We start from the raw sequence: 26,009 nt of genomic DNA, 5'->3' as shown, positions 1-26,009 counted from the left end.
CTAAAACACACAGATTAAAAGGGTTTTAATCTTCATACAACCAATCATGACAGCAATTGTCCTTTACAGGAGAAGAAACGCAAATACTGTCCCCATGTGGCCACTTAGTGACACTGCATCATTGTAGAAAAAATACTTGACTGTATAAAAGAAAATAAAAAACTACATTTATTCAAAATGTTTTCCAAATTTTGAAGACAAAACATCTGAGCACATAGTTGATTCTTTCCTGGAACAAACTCAGCTTTTTCTGAACTTTTCAAAAGCTGCCTGCTGATGGATACACAGAAAAATCATTCTAATTCTCCTGAAAGAAACTTCCCAAAAGACAGGTACTCAGATCTAACCTCTAAAAATAATGTTGGTGAAATTTTACTTCCAGTTGTTTCATATCTGACTCTACTGTGTTCTTTCTGATGTTTAGGGCTTCGCGATATACTTTAAAAGTGAGTTCTTCAGGTAGGTGCACAGCTGGTTCATCAGGTCTTTGTTCTGACCTTCGACGTAGTGCATCTCGATCAGCACATCGCTCCCCTCCAGCATCACGTTCAGCAGACACTTAAACAGGAAGTGTTTGACTTCACCGGGGCTCGGGGGCTCATTCATTGTGGGAGGCATTTCCTTCGGGCCTGTAGACTCCATGTCCACATCTTTACTGCTCGCATCATTTGAGACTTTGTTCTGTTCTCCAGTCATGTTCTGTGTTTCATCTTTACTGGAAGAGCAGCCTTTGCCAGTCTCCTCTTCCTCCTGTGCAGGTGTGGTTTCGCTGTAAGAGACATCCCCCTGAGTGTCGTTGCTGTCTTGTGTGGAAGCAGGCTGGTTTTGGGAGGGTGTGGTTACTGGAGCTGCAGCTGAAGCCACGGTGGTTTGAGAGCTGGCGGCGGCCCAGTGAGGCGCCCTGGGAAGCTCTCGCAGCTGACGCTTCTGTTCGCGTCGCTTCTGTCGACCATGAATCCAAGTGTTCTCCACAGCTGTCAGAACGAGACTCTGCTCCTGCTCCTTGCAGGGGATACGCTTGTGCAGCACCTGTCATGAGAGATGACATATGGATGCATGTGCTCCGGTTACTGGTGAAACTGAGAAATAAAATCTGGTAGTTTAAATAACATTGTTGAGTTTAAAATCAGATGCCACAACAACGCACACAAACAAGTCTGAGACAGGACGTCCCATCTCTGGAAGTCTTACCCTCAGGTCAGTGAGTGTCCTCTCCAGCAGAGCAGTGATGTTGTCCACTGGGCTGCAGGCTGAGGAGCTGATTGCCAGAGCTTTGACCTGCAGCTCCTTCAGTCCAGCCTCTGGAAGTGTGAAGGACAGCGGTTTCCGGGACTTCTCCAGTTTACGCTTCTTACTGGGAGGAGACTGAGAGAGAACCAGCGACAGTTAAACAATAATATGCCCTGAAGATGATTCTGGATGTGTAAGACAAACTGCAACAGGATACAAATGAAATCGGTTTCCTTATTAGATGCATGATTTCATAAAGAAACAGACAAGTTGAAAGGAGATACCGTGGATAACAATCAATAAGATGATTTAATAATGGACACATCAATTCTGAAACATTATAACAACTTAGTAAAACATCCCCTCAACAGTACGGAATTGTTGTTTCTGCCAATTCCCTTTCTATTCTCTTTTTACACAATTCTGCTGCAAATTGTTAGTCTCACTACTTTTATTTCTTTATCTGACCTAATGTTCAGATGTAAAAACCAAAAAAAAATCACAATCACACATGTGGTGATGTTAACATTCATTACACAGGACTGCAAAAGTTATTGGCACTGTTTTAGGGTTATGCTGCATTTACACACTACAGGAAGAATGTGAAGAACAGGAAAAGCTTCTTATTCTGACTGGGGGTTAATCACGCCAGCTGATCAGTATACATTCAATTCTTTCCTTGTTTAAAACATTTGTAGCATGCGAGTATGAGCATGGAGTACAGCTCTTATTAAATTAACTGAATCGTCAGTTGATTTTTACTTTGGTGTAACCACAGGCAACAGTGAATTTCTTTTTCTTTAAAAAGAAAAAGAAAAAAAAAAGGGACATTTATTGCAGTTATATTTTATGTTAACAGAGACGATGAGACAGGAGAGAGACAGAAAAATGTCCGGTTGGCGACCTGCTGTTCAAGGAATATGCACCTATGTGGTATTTGTCTCAACCATTCTATCCAGTCACCCCACAGTGGTGAGATCACATGAAGAGACAGAAGACACTGGGACAGACGGAGTCCACAGAGGAACTGCAGTCACATCACCACAGAGCAATATGTATGAAAAGTTCTCTTCTCATTTATAACAATTACTGTCTTGAGATGTAACAACTGATTTAACCAGATCAGATCATTATTCTTGCGTTGATCTGATACTTCAAGCTGGGTGGACACTGGATGGATGTTCATTACACACCACAAGAGGGCGCACACACCACATGAACTCCACTTGAACCTGCAATGAAGTTAACTCCGTTCCTTATCTCTCATCCTCTCTGATGTCACGCTATCATGGCGGAGCATGTCATTACTCCAAAGTGTCTGAATCCAGCTGACGCTCTGCAGCGATCGTCCGCTTCACGTCCACTGCAGCCAATATCTCAGAGCTGCACTTGTGCGTCACTGCAGGCTGAGTGAGAGTGGGGAGACGGCAGGGGTCTGCAGCAGCAGCAGAGGCGTGCAGTGACGGAGCAGACAGTATGGCCGACTGACCTACAAACAACTGAGGGATAGAGCAAACATTGACCTTCACACTGCTGCAATGATCTGGAGACATGTTTTGAGCACTTGTTCATTTGAGTGCATCGTTTGAGACTTTATAGTCGGGTTTTTTACAATTTATGATGTAAATTTGTTTTGGAAGAGGAATAGATGAATTTGAAATACAGTGAAATAAATCCACAAAAATGAAAAAAAACAAAAAAACACTGCCTCGTCCAGATGCTGTTAGATATTCTTTCATTTCTTATCGTTTCTCACAGACGTCTCTCCCCCATTTCCTCCTCGCTCTGCAGGCCCTGCAGCTCAATGCAGAGGGAGAGGTAATCAATAAAATCCATCAGGCCAAATCTGTGTGTTTGTACCGAGCATCCTTGACACAGATTCTTGCACTAATACACTGGTATATAAATACACACACACACACACACACACACACACACACACACACACACACACACACACACAAAGAGCATGATACCCATGAGTAGACACGGCTGCTCTTTCACACTATTATTAATCCCACTTACACACACGCACCTCACTGCATACTCTTTCACACAGACAGACAGACACACACACACACACAGGGTAGACATAACAAAAGCTTTGCCACATTTTGAAAACTCTCCACACTAAAAGCGTACAGATCCAACAAGAGCTCTTCTCTCCAGATAGAAGGTAATTCAGTCATCTCTCTTGACCTCCTGAGTGTACGTGCACACACTCTCTCTCTCAAACACACACACACACACACAAAAAATGCTGCCAATTTCTCCTTAAGGCGAACATAGTAAATCACCCTGTGATCACCCCCTCTCCCCCCCACAACCATTTTCCTTTTTGTCAACTCCCCCCTGTATGGACCCCTCCTGAACCTCCTCCTGCCAGAGGCCTGTATGAGCAACAACCACTACTGCCTCAGGGCTCATATGAAGCCTGGCCGTCTGATGCAGTCTGATCCGTTCTTTTATTCTGTCTGCATGTGTTCGTTCCTCTGTCCTCCTCCTTTGTCTGTGTTTACTCGGTTTCTTTATCTGCTTTTGCTTCACTAAAATCCATCCTCTGCATCTATGATAAACATAGTGACATGATTAATGATTCCATTATTATTTACTGTCTTGTCTGTACAGTCTAGAAAAATCTGCCCATCAGCAGAAACCTCACTAATTAACACATATGTTGTTTATTTAATGTAAAAAAATAAAAAGACTTCAGAAGGAAAACCACAACATTCTGTTTCTTTAACTCAAGACAATAACAGAAAAAACCACTCATGACCTTGATACATGTGGAAGAACTGACCAGTCCTTGTAGAGACTGAGAAAAGTGGGTCATTTATACGAAACATACATTTGTTTCCGTGCAGAATAACTTGAGGTTGAAAACTTCAACTTGGTTTATTAATGATAATTTCACTTAGTCACTTGTAGAGGAGAATTTCTCCTGTCTGGATAAATGTATTTTAAACCAGAGGAAACAAAGTAGTAATGGTGGTAATAGTATTTTCCAGGCTGACCTGGTAAGGAGGGAGATAAGTAGGTCACATCTGGATGCATGTCACATATGTTATCATCTATATGTAACTTTAATGAACCTCCTATGTACATACATTATACCAGACGACCATAGATGCACATGCAGGCAGACAGAATCAGGAAGTCAACCATGCAAAGAATCACACATGCAAGAACTTCTGTCATGTAACCACACAACACACAGTGAATGGCAGTGGATCTGGGTGAAAGTGGAGGAGGAGGAGGAAATGTAGGCCAATCCTTCTGCTCAACTGCTTCTATGCTGAAGAGTCCAGAACACCAACAGTCCTCTCACACACACACCCACACTCCACTGAAGAATCATTCTCAGTCCTTGGTGTGCCCATTTTCTATTTATTACCAACTCTTGCTGTCCACATAAGACAATGTTAAGGTGTGTGTGTGCGCTTGCATTCGTGACCTGGCAACTGTTGCCTGGCTACAGCGTGTTAAAATCACATAAACATCTCCCCAGAGGCAGGAATAAGTGCTTCTAATGGAAAGGAGGCTGCGGGGAAGGGGATACAGTCGAGAGAGGCAAGAGAACGGAGCGGGACAGAGGTGGTGCATTATTAAGCAGGTTTAGAAACAGTCACGAGTATGAGGGCAGCAGCTCCGTGAGAAAAATGACCCGTGCTGATTAGATTCATTCTTGGGGTATTAATGTGTGATACTGTTCTTAAAGCATAACCTTTCATAAAGCCACTGAATTTCATTATTCAGAATAAAACATCTTCAAGGGAACAGAAATTAGAATCTGCACAGACTTACCGGAACAATCACATCATCGTAGAAACTCCAGGCCAGCGCCCAGCGCATGGTCCGTCCCTGACAAAACTCAGTGTGCGTCACCTTCGGCACCTTAGCGACAAGAAAACACAAAGGGACCGAGAAAGTAACAGTGTGTTAGATGGATGCCCCAGACCATTTCAGAAAGTTTAATTACATGTCATGAGTGAAACATTTGAAATGCTCTTGCAAACTGAAGTAGGTATCTGTAGTCTTTCCCACAGCCAAACCCAGTGTGCTGAGATAAATTCTGACCAAGGCGTCGAATCGGTTCCATGTTGGACTTGCATGTATTACAAACTGCATGCGGCCAAAACAGTGCAGCAAATTTTAACAAAATGTAAAAATCGCGATTGGAGCAGGGCTTAGAGAGCATTAACATTATCAAAAATAATTAGTGCATAGTATTTTACCATATTGAAGACTTGTGAGACGTTGTGGAAACCCTGCAATATGTAGCTTGAAATAACCAAATCATTTTCATCACTTCACTCTTAAAATAAATCCTATAGCACCCAGTGACTCTTTGACCTCTGATAGTGTGAAAGCGACATTTTGTCACTGTGAGCTGATTCCACAGCTTGAATCAAGGGTGTGATAAAATATATCTATGATGTGACAAAACATGCATGTGCTGTGAAAACCCTCTTAACTTTAACAGTCTGAACTGCTGCAGTAAAAAGGTAGTTTTGATAAAACTCAAACTCTGATGTAGATTTTAATTGTTTAAAGGTCCAGTATGTAAGATTTAGGTGACAGGGATCCATTGGCTGAGATTGAATGTAAAACAATCCTTGTGATGTTTTCACTAGTTTGTTTCTGATAAAGGCATTAGCATATTAACTGGGCCAGGTTTCCTTTTACACACTCCTCCCTGGATATCAGCCAAGGCTGCACTCCCTCTGATGAGCAGCGACAGCAGCTCTAAAACCTCTGGAGGAGGACAGAGGGATGGCAGGTGTGAGGAGACATCTCACCATCCATTTCTGCATTTTGAACATGTGAGGGTGTGACTGGCACAAGACCAGAGGTCTGCAGCAGTCAGAAAATCATGTGCTGGGCTATTAGTTAGGCTAATGACACTAATGCATGTTAGCTACAGAGCGCCACATGATTCAGTCATGCACTGCAAACAGAAATCAGCTTGTTCATGGCTCATTTGTGACACTGCTTAGGTGGCATATCAGAAAGAGCTGATCTGTTATCGCTTTCTGGATCTCTGCACAGCAACAACTGCCTGCTAGCATCGATGCTCAGTCCCAGAAGAGCATTGGTTTGAGATGTGAGGCAAAGATTATTTTAACAAGCTGTCATAAAGCCGTGCACAGAGCAGCGTGTTGCTGCAGGAACAGACAGATCGAAAAGCTGAAGCTGCTTTGTGAAACAGTGGATGCAGATGTGATTGTGTTTGTTTGTATTTGTTCTGGGTCTCACCCCTTGTTTCCTCAGCTCCTCTTTCAAAGGTGCCAGGCTGCACTTCTTCCCCAACATGCAGCTGTACCACCTGCAGAAAGAAGGATCCACATTAACCAGCTGTGTGACAGTGACGGGCCGGGGCGTGAACCACAGAGCAGAGATCAAACAAGCTGAGGTGGGCTTGAGGGAGCAGCACAAAGACAAAGAGCTGAGTGTGTTCAGCCCAAAGTGGAAGAAAAGATGGTTTGAAGTCGTCCCATGGTGGAGATCTGATCAATAAACTCTGTTGAGCAGTAAAGAGATGAGGTTAGTCTCGATCAGTGAGCAGCAGAGGAAGAGGGAGGGACAATAAACACATCAGAGTCAGTCTGAAACAAAGAGCGCTCCCATTACAAGAGATAATAATTCAATACAATCATCTGGTCTCTATTCAATGGCTGAAAGTGGAATATAAAAATCTAAAGCCTTTGCATATCTATTTAAAGATTAGGGTGCAACGTTCCACTGGTGAAATCTTTGTTTAGTTTAGTGTTTAGAACTTTGAGGGGAGCGATTGATTTATTTCACCTATTCAAACAGGTTCCTCTGACTTTTCAGCTGCCAAAATTTAGATGAAAGAAGCTCAGAGTGGATGAAAACATTGTTGAGTTGCCCTTAAACATCACAGTATAACGTTTTTAAAGTTCTTTTTATACATTATCGATTAATCAAGAAAAGCAGATGAAGCTAAATGAAAGTATCAGTAAATATCTGACCTTGCAACATAACAAATCTTCAAGAACATAATCTCCAAGTATCACAAAATAATTATGTATTTAAAGGTTAGGACATATTCACAACCACATTGTTCTGTAAATAGCTGTAGTCACACCCAACTCAACAACGCAACATGTTAAAAACTGTTTAAACTGGTGGCTGACAGAGGTTTGGAAGGTATGAAGATGCCCAGAGGGGTGAAGGGGTGGAGAGAGCAACATGTCATCATCTGAGGCCACTGAATGAAATATTGAACAGCTCTAATATTCACAGATGTTCCCCACTTCTCCACACAGTGGGGAAGAAAAACCCAGAAGAGCCCCCCGAAAAAACCCTCCTCCTCCAGACGGCTTTTTCTAACAGCCCAGAGTGTGCAGCTGCATCAGCATCCATATGCAATCTTTTCTCTCTCCAGACGTTTCTGAAGCAGACATGTGATTACCATCTTATTACCAGAGAGGATTCATTTTCATATCAATGCCTTGATAAATGTGGAGTGTTTCCCCATTTCTGGCTTTGCTCCTGGATATCTGGATGTGTGTAATACTGAGGTGTCGAGAAAGAAGAGTGAAAGAGGAGGAGGGCGCGGCGGTGGAGCGTCACAAAGGACCAATCGGACAAGCTGGCAGTGTTTCCATGGACACCTGGTGGCTCTGGTTTCCCAGCATGCTTTTAGGAGTAACAGCCAGCCATGGTTGGTTTGGCCTAACCCTAACCCTCAAAACTGTTAAATGAGGCTGCGTTCATTCTCACTTTATGTGTCCTCGCTACACGAGTGTAACACAGAGCCACACCAGAGCAAGCAGGTGTTAACATCAGCCCCTCAGGGCTGCTCCTCTTTTCATTTTGGGAACACAGGCATACGCACACACACACACACATGCACGCACACGCTCTAACTGTAGGAGGCCAAGCAGGTGTGGCATGTCTAATTAGTTTTAATAGCACCACTCTGCAGCTCCTGCTACCCCAGTCTCACTCCGCTGCCCCGGTGACAGCCCTGGTTAAGGGGGAGGGTAAAGTGACGGCCGCTGGAGACCCCCCCCCCCAACTTCCCCACCCAAACACAGCTGTTCCCTGTGGACTCTCAGAGACAGTGCAGGGTACAGCGTGTGCCAAACTCACTAGAGCTAGTGTGGCTGACAGCTCCATCAATGTGCAGCAACCTCTTCACTGGTTCTCTCAGTGGCCATTTAAAGCTCTCCCAGCCTCTCAGAGCACAGAGTAACGGCTCATTTGAATACATTGCTCTATGGTCCTAAATACTTGGAGTTTCCGTGGGACTAGATTTGGTGAATCTGGTTTTGATTTGGTTGCAGCTAAAGACAAACATCACGTGTGATTTAGGTTTCAATGTTGAAGGTCAAAGGCCTGCGCTCCTCACCGCAGGCGTTTCTTGAGCTGCAGACTGTCGTGAATGATCCTCTTGACAAACTCCAGCTCCCCGCCCTCCGCCATGATCTCCGTCACCCCGCCTGTGTTTACTGAACTGGGAGGAGGTCGGCGTGGGTTCCTGGAGTTTACCCCCTGGAGAGAGCAACAAGACAGAGAGAGATTAGGACAAAATCCTATTAGAGTCATTTACTACCGTGTATCGTCTTGGTGTTTACTCCGTGTTGTGTTTGAGCTTTTACTGTTAAAGAATGTGACCGAAGCAGCAGTTGGAGGTTGGAGGAAAACTAACCTTTGCTTCTAGCTGGTTTGCAAAGAAAGGAGGGTTGCACATGCAGAAGTCGTATATGATCTCTGTCTCTTCTTTCAAGGCATCCATCAGTAAAGTCTTCTGAGGAACTTTGACAACTGAGGAAAGTTTTTTAAAAAATTGAGCGAGACAAGCATTTGTTGGATGATTTTAGGTATTATGATCATTTTTGATTAAAAAAACAAAACAAAGTGAGACTTTAGGTTGTCCCACAAGTTTATTATCACAGAAAGCAAAGAGCAAATCTCTGAGATTTAAACAGAGAAACCAAAACATGTTTGACATGGATGCTCAGAGTGCATACCTCCGCCAAGGCTAACGCCCTTATCTCATGTATTGAAGTAGGCAAAATAAAATTCAGGATCCACCCCTTTATCTGGATCCACTCCAAAATGGTCATGCCCCACCCCTTACAAAAATTATATTATATAATAGTTTTTGTGTAATCCTCCTGAATTTCACACAGGCAGCAAAGAAAACACAAGATCCTTGGCGGAGGCATATAAACCACACTCAGTACTCAGTTTTTGTGCTTCCGTCTTTTTTGATCTGGTTCGACCAGGACCACACTCACCTTTAATGAGGTCAGACATCTTGTTCTGTTCCACATTTTTCGTAGCGTAGTCGAAACAGATGTCATCCACCTCTGTGGCGAGGAAATACCAGCCGTTCATTGTGGCTCCCAGTAAGGGGTAAATACAAGACGCCCCGGTGCCTGTGGAAATAAACACAACAGACACACACTTATGGCAGCGTGACAGTGATGTATTTAATCATGATGATGATGATGAACGGTTATGTCTCAGTGATCAGTATAAACATATTCTAAGATGCTATTTAAAGTAAATGACTGAAGGGAAGGCTGTGTCAGTGTGTGTGATCTGTGATTTTAAATCATTATCTTTAAATTAGTGGCCGCAGTGATCAATAAATGTCTCTGACAGGAGCTTTTATTGAATCATTCACATCTAAAGAACTAAAGCTTGATTCAGTCCAGAGGTGACATTAGTTAGTGAAGGTGATCCATCAGAGAGAAGACAGCTTCAGTCTGTGTACTGAAAGAGTCAGGGTCGCCAGAGGCTCTAATGAGAGAGGGACGCACACAAAGAAAGGCAATGCTTCCTATGAAAGACAGAACAGCAAACACACAGTGACATGTGGAGGGGGTTTGACTGGTATATGCTGGGAACACTGGGAGCAACTGGGCACATGTGAACCAGCTGGAAGCAACAGCTGACATTTGGTGTGTGGTTCAGAGCTGCTGCTACACACAAAGAACAGGAGCAGGAGTCCACAACTCAAATCTGGGACCATTCCCTGCAGTACACTCTCAATGTGTTTATTTCTTGGATTTCATTTTCTTTACACTGAATCTCAACAAAATTGACAACAACCATGAGCAACATGTCTTGTTATCCTGGCATAGTTTACCTGAGGAGCTCAGACCTGAAATGCTTTTAGGTAGTCTCCCCAAACGTACCGCTGCCGAATGGCTTTTAATTGATTGTTTTTGGTTATTACTTTTGTTTCTTTTATCCTTTTCTTTTGTCATTACTTTTAAATGAAGTTGTATCATATCATTTTCTTTCAAATTTTTTTGTTTGTTGTCATTGTTGTTTTGTATTTTGGTTTTTATTTGCCCTCTTTGCACTTTGTAACAGCCATTTTAAAATGTGCTATATGACTAAAGCAATAATTCTTATTTATCTGAATGTTTATTTGAGTTGAGTTCCTGCGTGAGATCTTAATCTTGGAGAACAATAACTTGCTCTTGAAGATGAAACCAACAGTGATCAGACACAGTGTTTAAAGAGGTCCCAGGATTTACTAAGGACTAAGAAACCATCAGGTAAAACAGATCAGTTCTTTGGTTCTGCTGCACTGAATTTCATCCTTCTAAGTTGAACATTGTGATTTTAAAAGTTCAGTCAGCTGGACTCACTTGACGCGTCCTCACTACACGCTACTATAAGTAATATCTATCAAAAACACACAGTAAGACCACACATTTACAGCAATGACACAGACAGTGGTGGTGGTGGTACCGATGTCGATGCCCCTGCGTAGCTGCTTCTGGCCGTCGATGAGGTCCTCCACCCAGTGGATGTAGTTGAGTCGTAGGGGGACAGTGGGTATGAGGCGCTCCAGTGGGATCTCGATGGTCAAACCAAAATCCTCCTTCAGCAGAGTGCAGGTGAGCGCTCGCACCGCCTCCGGCTCTTTGAAATTCACACTGGAGGAGAAACAAACATGGCTGAATAAGTTCAGGGAATTATTTTAATGCACAGAGTCATTTGGATTTGATTAATCTCTCTCATCTAAAACATACCTGTTGGGTAAAAGAAAATTATTATTGTAATTTTAGCCATTTTATCTGTTATGATGACACTACACTGCCAAAAACTGAAATCAACACCGCATCTATAAAACCAACAGATCAACAAACAAAAGCAGACAGACGATTAGACAGGTTTCACACAGGACAACAATTTACCCAGATTATCGAAACCACTTCATTTACAATCAACTGACAATCAGTATCACAATATTAAGGAAACCTTCAAATGTTGGGAACATCTGGTTCAGCACAATATTTTTTCCATTTCATTGATATACTTTTTTTTTTTATTAGTTTAGTTTGTCACTTTTAAGACTTTCTTTAAATTCTGAAGCAGCTTGTAAAATAACCTGTTTGAATATCATAGAGTAATATGGGATTATATAAAAAGGTATTTCAATGTACAACAGACACTATGAGTAATAGCTCTACTGTTTCCCCTTGTTTTCTCTGCCAATTAAGTTTGATCAAAATGATCCTGTTGCATATGATCGCAATTAATCAAACAGCTCTTAATACAGTACGCCAGCTCCCTGCACTGAAGCCTATTACTTCAAACCACTCACTCACACACACATCAATGAGGAGTTCACAATCCCCTGCTAATGACAAAAGAATTCATATTTTCTACACTAAGACGTGCCACTTTTTATTCCCAGTTCTGTGTCCCACTCACTCGCCACCCCCGTCTTCTCCTCTCGACATGTTTAATGATTTCGCCTGTCATAAGAGGGGGCACGAGTGCGGCAGACAAAACGAGTGGGTGTGATCGGTATAATTAAAGCTTGGATGAGCACTTTCACACCTTGGCAGATGTAATTAGACGCGTCCTGGTGATGGGAGAGTCTGGCACCACACGAGTTTGGTGTGAGCATATTCCAGTGGAAAAAAAACATTTACTGCTGGTTAGACAGAGCCACAACTCAGAGTTAAAACAGGCAACCCCAGATTTTTTCATTATTTTCACAGGGACACTGTTTCTTTTCACAAAATAATTTCTCACAAACAGATGAAATATTTTTCTCATTGTTCAGCTCATCCTCTGATACTACACAAAAGTGTGTCCCAGTTAATTTTTTCTTCTTTCCAGCTCTGTGTAATGACTAGAAAGACTCCAACAATTAAATTTAAGTGAGAGTTCGGGCTGAGAACCGTCCTTTGTCATAACAATACCAAGGGCGGCATCGCTTCAGGTACCAGTGAGATATGAAATTAAGCTTGTGATGTTACTGAGGCAGATTGTATATTTCCAGTTGGTCACATAGTTGCAAAAAATACTATGAGTGAGAAAGAGCAATGTTGAAAAGTAATAGCAGGGCAACAAGGCAGAGTTAGAAAAGGTATTAGAAACACTTTGTATTTACTGCTGGTAGACAAGTCATGACTGATAACTGCCGATAAAGAATTACGTACCAGTGACTGTATCATCATTTCCAAATGTCTTTGTTTTACTTTTATTAATTTTAAATTTTTACAGAATAAATGCACCTGTAAGTTATCCAGTAGAAGTACAAGTCACATAAACACACCAAAGACAACGGTGTGGCAAAACGACAAAAAAAAAAAAAAAAAAAAAAAACACAAGACAGCAGCAACAAAATATATATACACACATGGATGTTAATACAAGTGTTGCATTCAAAAACAGCCGTAGCCTGTGAGGTGGTGTTGTTTTCAGCTCCCTCACTACATCTATGGGCTGAAGGCAATCTGATCTTGGGAAGTGCTCATTATCACACAGTATCAGGCCTCAGTCAGAAGGCCCCAGATTGTCTGTGTGACTGACAACTGCATTGTGGTGACTTGAGTTGTTTTGCAAACTACAAGACTACAGCACAACATGAGAAGCAATAATGCAGAAACCCTGAAAGCAGCATCTTAAATTCTACTTTATCCAAAAATCTAATTTTTCAGTTGGTATCATGATTACATGCTTCATATTGGTACATAGGAACTGACATATGGCAAACCTGTAGAACTGTAACAATATTCCAGTGGGGAATAACAGGTTTGTGAATTTGGCTGAAGGGGAGTCGAGTGTTTCTACAGACGCACACAGCTCCAGTCAGGAGAGATCACAAAGACCCTCCTGCAGCCAGGTTTGAGACAGAAACAAATGAGAAGTAGTTTACCTGGAGAGTCCCACATTAATCTCAGCCAGTGTCTTATCACCTAATGAACATATTAGGTTAATGGTCCAGTGTAATCAGCTGCTGAACGTGTGTGACCCTTAGGAGAAAAACTAACAGCTGGCTCTTCTGAGGTTGTACGACACATTTACAAAGAAGAACCAGCTTTGGCGTGGAATGAGACTATTGAGGCAGAAGTGATACATCAGCACAACACTCACTTTCCCAAAATGAACGCCAATCTCTCTCATCTGTCCAGTTCTCACATATTCTGCCCTCTCTCACTTCTCCTCAGAGAAATCATTAGATAACGATCAATATTCAGAGAGGCAGGCTGCTCAGGCCAGCCCTCTATTTATAGTCCCTGATGACTGTGTGTGCATACAATAGTGTGTGTGTGTGGGGGGGGGGGGATACAGCCCAATCACTCCCATCAGCAGCACTGCAACGTCTCCATGGCAACCCCACCTACTGAACAGATGAAGAGAGCACGCAAATCCGGCCACGCTGGAGCAATGGCTGATACCAGACGGAGCGTGAGAGTGCCCGCGATTTACGTCTCGTGCTGCCACGTAGGTGCACCGCTGCGTGCATACGACATTAACGTGGCCGACGGGAAACAGAGTGGGACAAACGTGAAAGTTGTGATGAGATGAAAGAGTAGATGCACTGTAACGATGGTAGAAAGAGTAAGGGAAAAAAGGGGGAGGATTCAGGCGCTGAAGCTGATTCCAGCTCACATGGAGCAGGTGAAAAGAGGGAATAGAAGTGTAGAGTGAGACTGCATCTAAAGGAAGGAAGGAAGGAAGGAGGGAGGGAAGAGAAGAAGAAAGTGCTGAGAAGCAGAAACGTCCTTGGCTCAGGTTCAGATGGATGAAGAGGAAGACATCATTAGACCAGGGGGAAGTTTACTGCTGAGACAAACAGCTCGCTCTCACCTCCACGTTACATGATCAGCATGAAAACACACACACACTTTCAATCTGTCCACAGAGAGGTGACCTTCAAGGTAGATCTACCTCTCTCTCTTTTTGCTGATTAGCATCAACTTCCCTCTCGTCAGGTTTTTTTCTTTTAAAACACTGAGTGAAACATTTTAATTCCTCACAAGAGCAGAAATGACAAACAAGATACATGGACTCTGAATATCACTGAGATTATTTGGTGATATTCTGCAGAACTGCTGATGATGTGAAAACAGCAATTTAGATACAGTGGTGATTTTACATGGATATTAAGAGCACAACTTCTTCACAGCATTTAGAGGCTAAAATGTGTAAAAATAATAATGTTCTATATGAGGCATTGACTCTCACTTATCTCCCACTAGATTGTAAAAGTATCAGTATGTTAAAGCTGGACTTTCCAGTAAGAGAAGTAAGAGAAGTCATGCAGATCATCATAGGGTTACATTTATAAATTTAAAGTGGTCATAATTATTTATTCATTTATCTTTTATTGCCAGAACATACTTAAAATTATAAGTCTGGGAAAATTAAACATTTAATTAGTTGTGGAAGTGAAAGTCTCCTTGCCCATAAAAAATAAGACTGCCAAATTAAATGTCACCAGGAATGTTGCATTTTCAATACCCACTCATTTCCCCTAATCCCACCCCTCTATCGCCCCAATCTGAGCCACTGTCCGCAAAATAAACCCGCTCTCTATTTTGGGGTTTATCCATTTTTCCCTTTCCAATCACATTCACCACATCTTCTCCAGCTGCCTGTGGTCTGAGCTCAGCTCTCTGCCCGCTGCTATCAGCCCACTCCACTAACGACTCCTAAATGAGGGGACACGTCATGAGTGAGTGTCTCCCCAAGATTACCCTCATCCCTGACTCGCTGCTTAAATACTTAAAAACCCAGGAGATGAATTCATTGGGAAATACAAAACCATGCTAATCCCTCAACTGATGGAATGACAGAGTGACGAGGAAGAGGAGCCAAATTTCTGCAGACTGTTAACCAGAAAGTTAGACGCAAATCCTGGGCATCCGTTCATGTTGGAGACAAAAGCAATAAATCGGGAACTGACTAATGTTACTTTAACGATGGCCTTAAACAATTTCAACAAGAATTCTTTAAAAAATAATATATATATATATATATATAATATTAGTATAGTGTTCCTAATAAAGGGACTGATATGCATGTAGATCATGCTTTGTGATCATTCTTTTGTACTAAAAATGTTACATATGACTATTTCCTGGGTGTCCTTTGTCCAAACACAACGACCACATTGTGCGTTGTCCGTTTGTCTGTCTGGGAGCCACAGACGGACACTGACACCACAGATTGATAATTAACACCTGTCACACACAGCTCGCCCACACATGCACGTCTCCCCGCCGCAGTATGATTGACTGGACACCTCACAACCACAAAGGATCAGCCCACACCAATATGTTCACAGTCGCACACAGATGTTCACACTCTCTGCACTGACACCAGATCTGCACTCATCAGCATAACACTGAACATAACAAGTGATTTCCTCACAGAGCAGATGAGGTAGCTGCTTCATGAAAACACAAAGAGGGAGGAGGGCGGCGTCAGAGCTGACAGACGAACAGCAGAGCTTAAACACACGTCCAACAATAACTGTCAGTTACATTCAGTCTGGAAGTTCCTGTTTTGGACAAATGTTTGTATCTACTGACAGTAAAAAAATAAAAATGAAAGACTTGAGGACTTAACCTGCTAAAAAGACTAGATTCACACTAAACAACATGCACGATTGTGGAATAATCAAATCCAAAAAAAATGGATACAACTAATACAGTAAAATGCAACAGTCATGGAATAACTGGTTATTGTCATAAACTGAAATCTAGCAGTTATTTAAAGTTACATCTGTGCTTGACCTTCAACATGACAATAAATAAATAAACTACAATCTATCCATCCATCGTTAAGCTGGAGCATTAATTGATTTCTACAAATGTCTTGATTGATCCAAAATCTGAACGAACACACACACACACACACACACACACACACACACACACACACACACACACACACACACACACAGAGGTGAGGTGAAACTGGGAGCTCACTGTTCAGTATTTGATTGACACATTAAGCTATTTTTAAAATTGCTCATATTAACTTTGTTTGCTCCTTTCCTTCATTAGAGCGACTAAACAGAGGAGGAAGTGAATTAGAACTAATCTCTGGTGATGTCGGGTTTGTTTTTCCAATGTTGATCTTTCTCTCTGGTTCTGATTCTTCCTGCTGATGCCAGAAGATGAACCAGAAGTAAAGCCCAGATTGAGTTGACAGAAGTATGTGGACACCTGAACATCTTCAGAACTGCAGCTTTACCAGCCTGCACTCTTCGGAGTTAAGGTCTTTCCACCAGATTTTTAAAAACCCAGCGGCAGGGTTTTGTTCAGCCACTGATTTCTTTCTTCTCAACATATTAAAGCTCGCATGGTGTCATGAGAGGAAACTCATCAGTGATCAGTCAGGTACTCACACAGGTCGTCCTGTGAGGCTGGTGTGCACGTGCTGCTGGAAGTCTGGGTACTTGGAGGCCAGGTAGGAGAAGTCAGGTGGTCTGTCTTTGTAGCGGTTCCGAGGATGCATGGACTTATTCAGAGCCATGTTCAGAGCTGAGACAGAAGGACAGAGAGACAGAAAACACCACAGACATGATGTGAGGGTTTGGAACCAAAACTACACAAGAGACACTACAAAACAACTGCTGATTAAAAATGTCACAATGACACTTGATCTAAATACCATTAACATTTCTCATCCATCAACAAGCGTCTGCTGTTGTCAGATCGATGTAGAACGAAACAAATATTTCATTTCTCAAACGTGGAGTAAAAACTAACGGACTCACTGAGCTTGCTCCGTGCAGTAAGCTAACTCCGGAAGATAACACGTAGCTAACACTACTTCCTGCTTACCTACACAAAGCCTTTGTCTTGTCGTGACGATGCTTTGTTATTATTCTACGGCCGGTGTAAACTTCACAACACTTTCAAACTGTGCCGAACAATCGCACAACTCACGTTGTCCAAACGTTTCCCCTCTCTGCTCCTCTCTTCCGGGATGACCTCGACGTCAGCGCTCGACGTCGATGCGCAGTGACGTCAGGAAAAAACATTTCAGCTTTTCAACTGAATTTTTGATCAAATTGAATAAAATTACTCACAAAACATCATAATCACTTATTAGATATTATTCATTGTATATTTTGAATGTAAAGTGATTTTTTATTGTTAGAATTTTTATTTTACAAATTAAATTTCAATTGAAAATAAACATATTTACTATTTCCCTTTGAGGCTTTACATTTTTGATAAAGTCACTAGGTTTACATAACAAATGTTACAATTTCACATTTTAAATAATAGATACAAATATATTTTTATTAATGACATTTTGAGAATAAACATCATATATTTCATTATTTAAGTCATCTTACTTTTTACTCTTTTTTTTCTCTGTTGACACAACCTACGATGATCTGTAACTCACAGAATTTAAATTTAATAAAAATGTGTCCAAATGTAATTTTGTTATAAATGCACTGCTCTTCCGTTAACCTGACAGCTCACTACAAATGAGTAGGAGACACAGATGCAGATTTTACTTCTTTTATTATATTGCAAACAATAATGACATCCAGGTATATTGTTGACAGTTTGCTGAGTGAAGAGTGAGACCATAGTGGTGAAAACATCACAAGCTCTGCTGTCAGAGCTTGTTGTGCGGTCTGAAGCCCTCACATGTGGTTCACAGGCAGGTTACAGAGGACAGGTGGACCTGAGGCAGCAGGAAATGACCTCTAGACAGTTATGACCTGTCTGTCTCTTCATACACCACAACCAGAGCAGCACAGGGATTGCTTGGGACCTGCAAATGGCAAAGGGGGATTTTCTTCAACAGGGCGCACACTGGTGTACAAACACCAGCCGCTGCTTTTCTATCTACTTTTTCTTACAAAAGAACCAGGACACACATCATCCTGACCTTCAATTAAACACCTTCCTTGAATAAAACCAAAGAAGGGAAGATTTTTTTTTCCCTATAAATTTACATTTTATGGTCTGGCATGTCATAGCGTGATCCTGAGGAGACAAGCGTCATTTTTTTAAACCAGATTGTTCTGACACGTCTCCATTTTTTTGGCTTCAGCTAGAACATTGAACACACTGGCATCTTCATTAGCCATGTCAAGTAGGACTACAAAAATCAGCTGATTCTCCACTCAGGAGAAAAAGAATGTAGAAAATAAAATAAAACCTTTGTACGGGTCGGGGGCGGAGGAGGGGGCACACATCAAGGGGAGACATCAGTAATATTCCCTGAAAGAGAGGATTTCTCCTTTGGAACATCCTAGTCTGCCACAATCCCATTGCATTTACAGAAGATGGAGGTGTTGAACCTTCATCAGTTTGCATCACACACAACACGACCAGCGTCTCTACGACCAGAGAACAGAGCTGTCTGAACTCATACACACTCTCTGATGTTACAGGAGCATTCTGGGAAAAAAAGTTTGGGGGGAAAAAAGGCTGACCCACTTTCTTACAGAGTTTTAGATGAGAAGATGGATGTTTGCAGCAGGCTAGCTTAGCTTAGCATAACTGGAATCAGACTAATAGCCGGACTCTAGCCACTGGATTGATTATTTCCAACTTGATAAAAACATGTCAACAAACCGTTGGCAGAGTGGCTGCAAATGATGCTGCTGCTGCTGGTTGATACAATCTGTTCATCTGATTTTTAACAAACTACTAAATACATGTGTTATCAACACATGCTCTAAATACATTAGTACCAGCGCTAGGGTTAAATAATTGGGAGTGATGAGTCATAAAAACTGGTGTTTTCAGTCCTCTCATTTTACTGACAGTGCCTGAATGCAGCATTAGCCAACACAAGCAGTTGTTGAGTGAATAACCTCTGGTTTGTTAACTCTTGAGGTCCACAAATGTACATTTTCAAAAAATGATTAACAATATTTAATAGTCTTTTCCCCTTTGAAATATAATATTCTCATCCAACTCTCTGCATGAAAATCAAATAAGTTTATTTCCCAAATGTCAAACTACTTTAAATACAGACCTTTTCTCACCTTATTCCATCAAATTGGTCTGTTAATAGCAGAATTTAATCTTTGTGAACGCTCAGTGTTCTGACAGCTCTGCTGCTGGTGCAGGTTTACATGCAGCAGTGCTACATCAACAGGTCACAGTAGGCTCACAGTAGCCACTAGTAGGAGCTTGAGCAGCAGATCACCGCATCCAGTACACACAGGAAGAAGAACACTTGGCAAATAAGCTAAGATCAGTTAAGCAATGGAATTCTTTATTAGCCAAGAACTGAATTGGAATGAAAAGGCTAATCAGAAATTATAGGTTTATGCATTTATCAACATCATTCAATTTTAAAGTCGTCTTTGATCATTATTAAAAAGGACCGAAGACTTAGTGAAAACAGGGATGTGCAAGATTAATGAATCACCGTGCCAGCAACAGTCACAAGCATGATGGTTCACTGTTTTTTCTTCCAGAGAGGAGTGGAATGGTCGTTTTACTGCACGGCCTGGTTTACGCTCATTTTCCAGTCTTTCGTTTTATAGTCACGGCTCCACAAGTCGAACCTTTGAGGAATGCCACTCTAAAGACATGTTTGAGGTTGTCTGTGGGGTTTGTCTGTAATCTAATCCAGGAGGTGCTCCACCTCTTTTCAGCAAGGAGTCCGTCACAATAAAACCGCAACCTCTACATCAGTCCCCTCAAGAAAAAATTGCCTCAACAGAACTCATCAGCTGCTGGCTCTTCCTCACCAATCCTTAATTCCCATCAACTTCATCCCATAGTGTGATAATACAAAACTGCCAAATCTCTCTATAACAAGCTAAATTTACAATTCATATTTTCACAGAAAACTGTTTTTTCAATCAAAACCATTTTTATTACGCAGAACTTAAATTTCACCCCTCAAAAATAAGAGATCTTTGCACATCCCAGATATCAAACCCAGGGGGGCTTACTTTGACTCCTCGCCATGTCTTTGTTAAATCTTTAACGGCCTTGTTTCACATGAGGCTTCTGTTTGTGGCTTTCAGATGCATCATTGTTCGACTGAGCATCTTCTGACTTTACATAATTCCTCAATCTCAACCAGCCTAGTCAGGAGAATAGAAGTGGACAGTGTTTAGTCATTTAAAAGTCTGACATGCAAGGTCACAGGGAAATGTCTGATGGAGGGAGACACACCCAAGGTCTTTATCAAGTGCTAGAGATTAAATAGGTGTAATCCCGTAACTGCTGCTGGGACTCAAGGTGCTCACTAACAGCGAAAGCCAAACAAACATGCTCGTTACATCAGGCTTCTTGTAAAAAACTTGGGTTTTTTCACAAAGCCGCTCAGCAACGCTTCAACTTTTTATACTTTACTGCAGATTCATTAAACGGGATCCTTTATCTAAAGCCTAGCAGTGGTTCATGTGCCAACATGACAAGAGTACAAAGCTGTTTTTAAACCCCCGAGGTCCAACGACAACAGTTTGAAACATTCGTATATACAGCCAATAAAATATTACCTAGTTCCACATGAAGAGAAATGGTATGCACACTTGAGAAGTGACGTTATAAAGCTACAGATTATTTCAATAACAAAGCCCCACAAACAATCGCATCTTATCGCGTCATATATGCTTCTCCTGCCTTATCTCTCGAAAGTTTCACCAAGCTAGGCACCAACAGACTACGACAGTGATGGAGAGAAATAACAGAAAAAAATCCTAAATAAAAAAATAGACAAAAATAAATCTTACACATAAAGACACTGTCATTTCTTAAATTATTGGTTTTTAGTGCCCTACATTTTACACCCAGTCAAAAACATCTGCCTTCGGTTGGTCGGTAAGGCTGCGTGACAGACGGCCAGCCCCGTGTTAAACCTATGGTACTTCTAGACAACGTTATGTAAATTTACAGTATACAATTTTGGATTACCATGCAAGAATACTTTTTTGTGTAACATTTAATAGCTTGATCTACATCCAGGAATAATTTACAAAGAAGGACAAAAGTTATTGGACCAGAGAGCGCAATGGGTAAATAACCATGGGGGGTAAGTGCAGCCGGAGGAGATGAAGATGTGCGGATGAGACTTAATGTTAGATGAGGGGGTGGGGGGAGGTGGGATGAAAGGGATAGGTGGAATGGCAGGAAGGAAGGTAGGATCCAGAGGAGCGCCTGGGTAATTAGGGTGGTGGTCCAATCCTCCGAGGTCCAGATCAGCGGCACTCCCACACTTTTAATGTTTGATCTACGCTCCCAGTGACGACGTAGGGAGCAGCCTTGTGGAAATCTGCAGAGGAAACAAAAATGAACATGAGAATGAAGTACGAGCAAGGAAATAAACTCTGCTTGTGCCGAGAATCACTGAAAAATGAATGCAATATGACTGCTGCCAACCCATTTCCACTGCAATAATTCAACAGGCCTCTGACTGGAACTCAAAAGCAGAAGAGTGCAGGTAGGACAGACAAAAATAAAGATACATTTATGTATAATCTATGGACAGGTAGAAGTTTGGCACCATGGCCTTTACGCGACACAGGCAGCTCTTCAGTATCATGACTTGCATGCTGCCATGTGGTTCTGGCCGAATCTACAAAACCACTGTTGAAATGGGTCCAAATATATTTGACACTGTATTTGACAACACTGTACTCGAATGAAAAACAAAACGTGTTCATCACTTCAATAGCTCACAGTGATCTCTTCTTCAAGAGATTTCTCAAGCCTTGATGTCCTGAAAAGCTGCAGATACATGAAGGGGGAGGAGGGAAAATCCTGGAGCGCTCGTCTCCCTCTTACACCCCTGCTGCCAGCAACCCTCAGGACACTCAACACACTGATGCTGGAGAAGATACTGAACCTTTCTCTAAACAAAGACATTTCCTTGCACCTCAAGACACTGGCTGGTCAAACAATAACAAGGATGAAACCTTTGTTTTGGGGGAGTGAAGTGAAGAGCTGCTTACCCAGAGAGGTAACAAAGTGTTCGTGGGCACACAGGGTTTTCATGCAGCGCTTGTTCTTGTAGTCCCAGATCCTTAAGGTCTTGTCGTCTGCACAGGTCACAATGAACTTGCCTCCAGGGTGGAAGGTGATGCCACGCACCCAGTTGTCATGGCCGACCTGTGACACAGACAGATGCTGCTCAAGACGCAAGCTCTAAGCCAATTCATCTCACTTGTGAATAAATATACATACAAACAGAAAAGTCTATTAGCTTTAGATGGTCCTCACCAGTGTCATAAGGCACATGCCAATGCTAACATCCCACATCTTGATGGTTTTGTCTCTGGAGCCAGACAGCAGGAAGGGGCCTGGCTTACCACTCTTCTTGGTCTGGTTGGGCACAAAGAGTGGAGAAAAAAAAACAATAATGATGAAAAATGAATACAACTCCTTTTTCTCTGTGTTTATAGAAGACATTTTATGGTCAAGCTGTGTCTGCGACACTGGATTCACTCATTTAACTGCATCAGTGGAGAGTGTGTTCAAACAGGCTGGCAGGTGCCTCAAGGCAATAACCAGAAAGGTCAAGGAGCTTGTAGCACAACATACTGACCAGCAGAACAGCCCAAATACAACACGTTAGAGTGACTGTGAGTGTATAATGTGATTGACAAATAGTCGAAGAACACATGCAAACATCTGAGAGGCAACAGCTATCTCTTAAGTTCTGGATTGTTCAGTCCATACACCTGGCAGTGATATTTAACGCATTAATGTTGTTGAGTAAATAATGTTAAATACATTGATTTACGTATTTAAATATATTTCAATGTGTTGCACTGCTTACTTTCATTCCCAATTATAGTGTCCACAGAGTGTCTTTTTGTGCACCGAGAAAAGGCAAATAAGACTAAGAATAATCAATCGATTGAAAAAAATGTTTGTTGCAGCTTTACACATGTTAGAACAGGGTAACAGCTGCAAGGGAAATATTGTTTTATCTGATAAATCTACAATTGGACACACAAGGTCACAAGGCATGACGAGGGAGCGTGGGTTGACTTAAGGCCATGCTGATATTCTCTTTTGTGTGCACACACGCGCACCTCATTTGAGTCGGTTTGTTCACATGGCTGTGCGTTGGAGCAGTGACGTATAAGACCAACTCACATGGCTACGCATGTAGAGGGAACACGTTCTGCATCATCTGATACTGTGAGAAATCCATGGTAAATGAGCAAACACATCAAATCCCTTGTTTGCCTTAAAGAGGCATAATTATGTCACTGAACAGCAGCATAAGTGACAAATTAAGCATCCACACAGACTCAAAACGTTACTGGTTATGTTCGTTTACATTTTTTTTTGTAAATTTCAATCGCTCATTTTCAAGTTAATAATATTTTGGATTTTTTTCCCCATTTTTGATGCACGGTTGATAATTTGATGTGTACATTGGACTCTTTTGGCTGTCTGGTTTGGATCATTACCCACACTGCTTATACTGGTCCACTGTGATTTCAGATACCAAACACAAGCTGAGTTGACCTATGAGCTACTGGTTCAATCCAATCAAAAGGTCCTCACGTTGAACTCTACAGTGCAATCCTTCTGAAACCCTCCAGACCTGAATCAAATGTAGTGAAATTAGCAAAGGTCTGAGCGGTTCTTACCTCAGAGCCTGTGGCTTCTTGGATGGTGGGGTGGGCGCTCTCTGGTGCCCAGGAGATGCACTCCACCACATGTTCATGCTCCCGCAGTTCAGCCTTGCAGTCTTTCGAAGCCACAACCCAAACGCGCACTGTCTGGTCATTTGAACAGCTGGCGATCAGTGTGCCATCCTGGTTCGGCCTCACCATACGGACCCACTCTCTGTGGCCTGTGAAGGTCTTCACACAGTATCTAACAAGCATATAATAATAACAGTTCATCAAGTTGTCAGAGTAGATGTAATTCATGAGACTCAACATAAACCTTAAGAAAAAAAAAGTGGTTTGTAAGGATGGTTAAAGGGTGTTTTTAGATTCTGCGTACCCAGTTGCCACCTCCCACATTTTTATGGTTTTGTCCCTCGAGGCAGAAACAATGTGATCTCCATTGGGCATGATGGCTACAGATGAAACATTGTGGTCATGTCCTGAAAAACAGAGAAGACAAAATTAAGATCTTAGACCATTATAAACACTGAGCAACACAAGCCGACGCAACATTTCAAGATAGACTAGAGGTAATTTTACAGTTTCAGACAGCAACACTTGATCTCTTTAGTCTCTTTATCTAAAAATCATACTCAAAATTCAGCATCACTTCTTCGTAACATATATTTGGCCACCAACAGCTCCAAAAATGATGGGGTTGGATGTAATTAGCCAATTAAATGACAATTTAGGCAGCCAATTTACTGAGGTCTATGCTGTTCCACGGAGAATAAGAGATGGTTAATTACTAGGCACCAGGCCATATTTAAGCTGCTAAACAGAAGAAGACAACAGTAAGTATACGCTAAAAGGCCAGCTTAACTGTGTGTGTGTGTGTGTGTGTGTGTGTGTGTGTGTACATATGCCATCAAGCTATAATAATGGGTGGCAGTGCCACAATAAAGTGCTATCTGGTGCTGAAGAGGATAATTAAACTGCTGTCCAAATCTGCACTAATCTACTTCACAAGTTGGCCCAGTTGATTTTTTCAGATGCAAAAACACGGGAGTAAATAAAAAACAAGAAAAGGCTGAGTAGATGAATTATAAGTGAATTGAGATGAGGTACAGAGAAGGATGGAGCGGAAATGGTTTTTCCCTCCATCAACTCCAGCTAGAATTAGAATCTTTTGATTATTATTAGGGTGCAGTGAATTGGAGCCGATTGAGGCTTATAGGCAGAATCAAATGTGATAATGAACAGTATTTCTACCACCTGAGCCCTGTGTAAACACACATGCTACATTTTGACAGCAATGACATGGAAAACATAACAGAACATGTCCATGATGACAAGAAATAAAAGTCCCCATCATTTGAATTTATTGAAAAAATGAATGGTTTTATCTTACCGTGCATGGTCCTGATGCATTCAAAGCCTTGAAAATCCCACAGCTTGATAGTCATGTCAGCAGAGCAGGATGCTAGCAGTTTTCCTGTCAGGTCAAAAGAGATGTCCTGCACTGAATCTGTGTGCCCTTTCAGTGTGCGTTCAAAGTCTCCTGTTTCATAGTCCCAAACCTGGAGAAGAGAAAACATTAAAGTATTATCTTAAGAGGAACTGATCAGTTTTACAGTAACCACAGTCTGTATGTCACTCAGACACTTGAGTGTGCTGTTCATTTTTTAATGAAGCCTTTTCCAGAACCCAGCAAAGCCCAGAGTGTCAGATCATCTGTGACTCGAAGTCAGATCATGTCTCAGCTGAGCAACCCTGAAGCCAAAACAAACTGAGGAGACAGAAGCAGGCTGCTCAGGGAAGAAGTCCCATTTCAGTGCTCACATTGAATTTTTACAAACACTGCCATTACCTTTGTCTTCAGAGCTCACATAGGCCTCACAGACTCTTTTTACATATTGAATTAGGGAATCCATGATGCATTACTGTTGCTAATGGCACTTATGGCAGGGAT

At 41.9% G+C, this 26,009-nt stretch overlaps 2 protein-coding genes across 7 annotated transcripts in view; both read right to left on the bottom strand.

Moving 5' to 3' along the window:
• Nucleotides 1-8: 8 nt before the first annotated feature.
• On the bottom strand, nucleotides 9-17,518 carry mettl16 (methyltransferase 16, N6-methyladenosine). 5 transcript variants are annotated; one of them, XM_020088573.2, is made up of 10 exons: nucleotides 17,424-17,518; nucleotides 16,880-17,015; nucleotides 10,972-11,159; nucleotides 9,501-9,641; nucleotides 8,909-9,024; nucleotides 8,609-8,751; nucleotides 6,487-6,556; nucleotides 5,035-5,124; nucleotides 1,192-1,365; nucleotides 9-1,029 (listed from the first exon to the last, which is right to left on the bottom strand). In XM_020088573.2, the coding sequence occupies exons 2-10, from the start codon at nucleotides 17,005-17,007 to the stop codon at nucleotides 421-423; spliced, it is 1,659 nt and encodes a 552-aa protein (XP_019944132.1). In that variant the 5' UTR covers nucleotides 17,008-17,015; nucleotides 17,424-17,518; the 3' UTR covers nucleotides 9-420. The 5 variants fall into 5 exon arrangements, with proteins under 5 accessions (XP_019944132.1, XP_019944133.1, XP_019944131.1 ...); XM_020088574.2 differs by having other exon boundaries at nucleotides 17,323-17,478; XM_020088572.2 differs by having other exon boundaries at nucleotides 17,319-17,476.
• A 479-nt stretch (nucleotides 17,519-17,997) lies between these two features.
• The window catches only part of pafah1b1a (platelet-activating factor acetylhydrolase 1b, regulatory subunit 1a), a 29,611-nt gene continuing 21,599 nt past the window's right edge, over nucleotides 17,998-26,009 (bottom strand). For both annotated transcript variants that reach the window (XM_020088296.2, XM_020088297.2), the window contains exons 6-11: nucleotides 25,449-25,617; nucleotides 24,435-24,537; nucleotides 24,074-24,302; nucleotides 22,689-22,790; nucleotides 22,421-22,577; nucleotides 17,998-21,741 (exon numbers count right to left, since the gene is read on the bottom strand). In XM_020088296.2, coding sequence (XP_019943855.1) covers nucleotides 21,668-21,741; nucleotides 22,421-22,577; nucleotides 22,689-22,790; nucleotides 24,074-24,302; nucleotides 24,435-24,537; nucleotides 25,449-25,617 — 834 coding nt within the window. In that variant the 3' untranslated portion in view covers nucleotides 17,998-21,667. The remainder of the gene's footprint in view (nucleotides 21,742-22,420; nucleotides 22,578-22,688; nucleotides 22,791-24,073; nucleotides 24,303-24,434; nucleotides 24,538-25,448; nucleotides 25,618-26,009) is intronic.

Source organism: Paralichthys olivaceus, chromosome 11 (genome assembly GCF_024713975.1).
Source record: "Paralichthys olivaceus isolate ysfri-2021 chromosome 11, ASM2471397v2, whole genome shotgun sequence".
In the NCBI taxonomy this organism is placed as follows: domain Eukaryota; kingdom Metazoa; phylum Chordata; class Actinopteri; order Pleuronectiformes; family Paralichthyidae; genus Paralichthys; species Paralichthys olivaceus.
The sequence above is the reverse complement of the archived record's forward strand: the minus strand, read 5'-3'. Positions and strand labels throughout refer to the sequence as shown.